The sequence below is a fragment of the Malurus melanocephalus genome, unplaced genomic scaffold (genome assembly GCF_030028575.1).
Source record: "Malurus melanocephalus ecotype Western Australia unplaced genomic scaffold, MMel_1.1 scaffold_405, whole genome shotgun sequence".
In the NCBI taxonomy this organism is placed as follows: domain Eukaryota; kingdom Metazoa; phylum Chordata; class Aves; order Passeriformes; family Maluridae; genus Malurus; species Malurus melanocephalus.
In genome coordinates this window covers 514,981-515,714 of record NW_026623637.1, presented here as the reverse complement: position 1 = coordinate 515,714, position 734 = coordinate 514,981, and the positions used below count along the sequence as shown (strand labels likewise).

Genomic DNA, 734 nt, shown 5'->3' with positions numbered 1-734 from the left:
GTGAGCGCCTGCCGGGATCCGGATGAGGAGCGCGGCGACTCCCCGGACAGCGGGCACTGCCCGGGCACCCGCAAGTCCAGCTTCCTCTCCCGCGTCCTCACCGGGAGCCGGGCGGGCAGCGACAGCGAGAGCACCGCCTCCCGCCGCGGCTCCGGCCACGGCCCCGGCCTCGGGCCCGGCTCCGGCTCCGGCTCCGGCTCGGAGGGGAAGCGCCGTGAGGAGGGCGCGGCCAGCCCGCCGCCCGCCGCCTCGGGACGCCGCGTGTCCATGGCAAGTAGCGCCCGGGACAGCCCGCGGGAGGGGGGCGGCGGGGGCAGCCGGCAGCCGGGGCCGGCCCTGGGGAGGAGGGGGCGAGCCAGGGGGCAGGAAGGCTCGGGAAGGACTTCCAACACAGCCCCAGCGCCTCGCGGCCTCCCGGACAAAGCCAAGCTCCCRAACGCTCGCCGTCCTTCTGCGGTGAAAGCAGGAACGATACCAGGGTATTACTGAGTCCCGAGGAGCTCTAAGTCACCGAATCCCAGCTTCTTTATACTCATTCCATCATCCCAGTCAACTCGGCGAGGATTGTCCCAGGGAAAACTTCTTCAGCTCCAGCCACTGTAAGAAAGARAAGTCTTGAATGCATTGAGTTCAATGACACAACTTCTCTCAGTTTCAGGAGRTTTGTCTCAGAGGTGACCTCTAAGCTGAACAATTGTTCAATGTATAAATCAAGAGATCTAATTATAAAACCC

General features: G+C 65.0%; 1 protein-coding gene across 1 annotated transcript in view; it reads left to right on the top strand.

The window, feature by feature from the left end:
* Positions 1–489, top strand: part of GJA10 (gap junction protein alpha 10) — a 1,545-nt gene extending 1,056 nt beyond the window's left edge. The window contains exon 2 of the mRNA XM_057379422.1: positions 28–489. Within this exon, the coding sequence (XP_057235405.1) occupies positions 28–489 (462 nt within the window). The remainder of the gene's footprint in view (positions 1–27) is intronic.
* Positions 490–734: the final 245 nt, after the last annotated feature.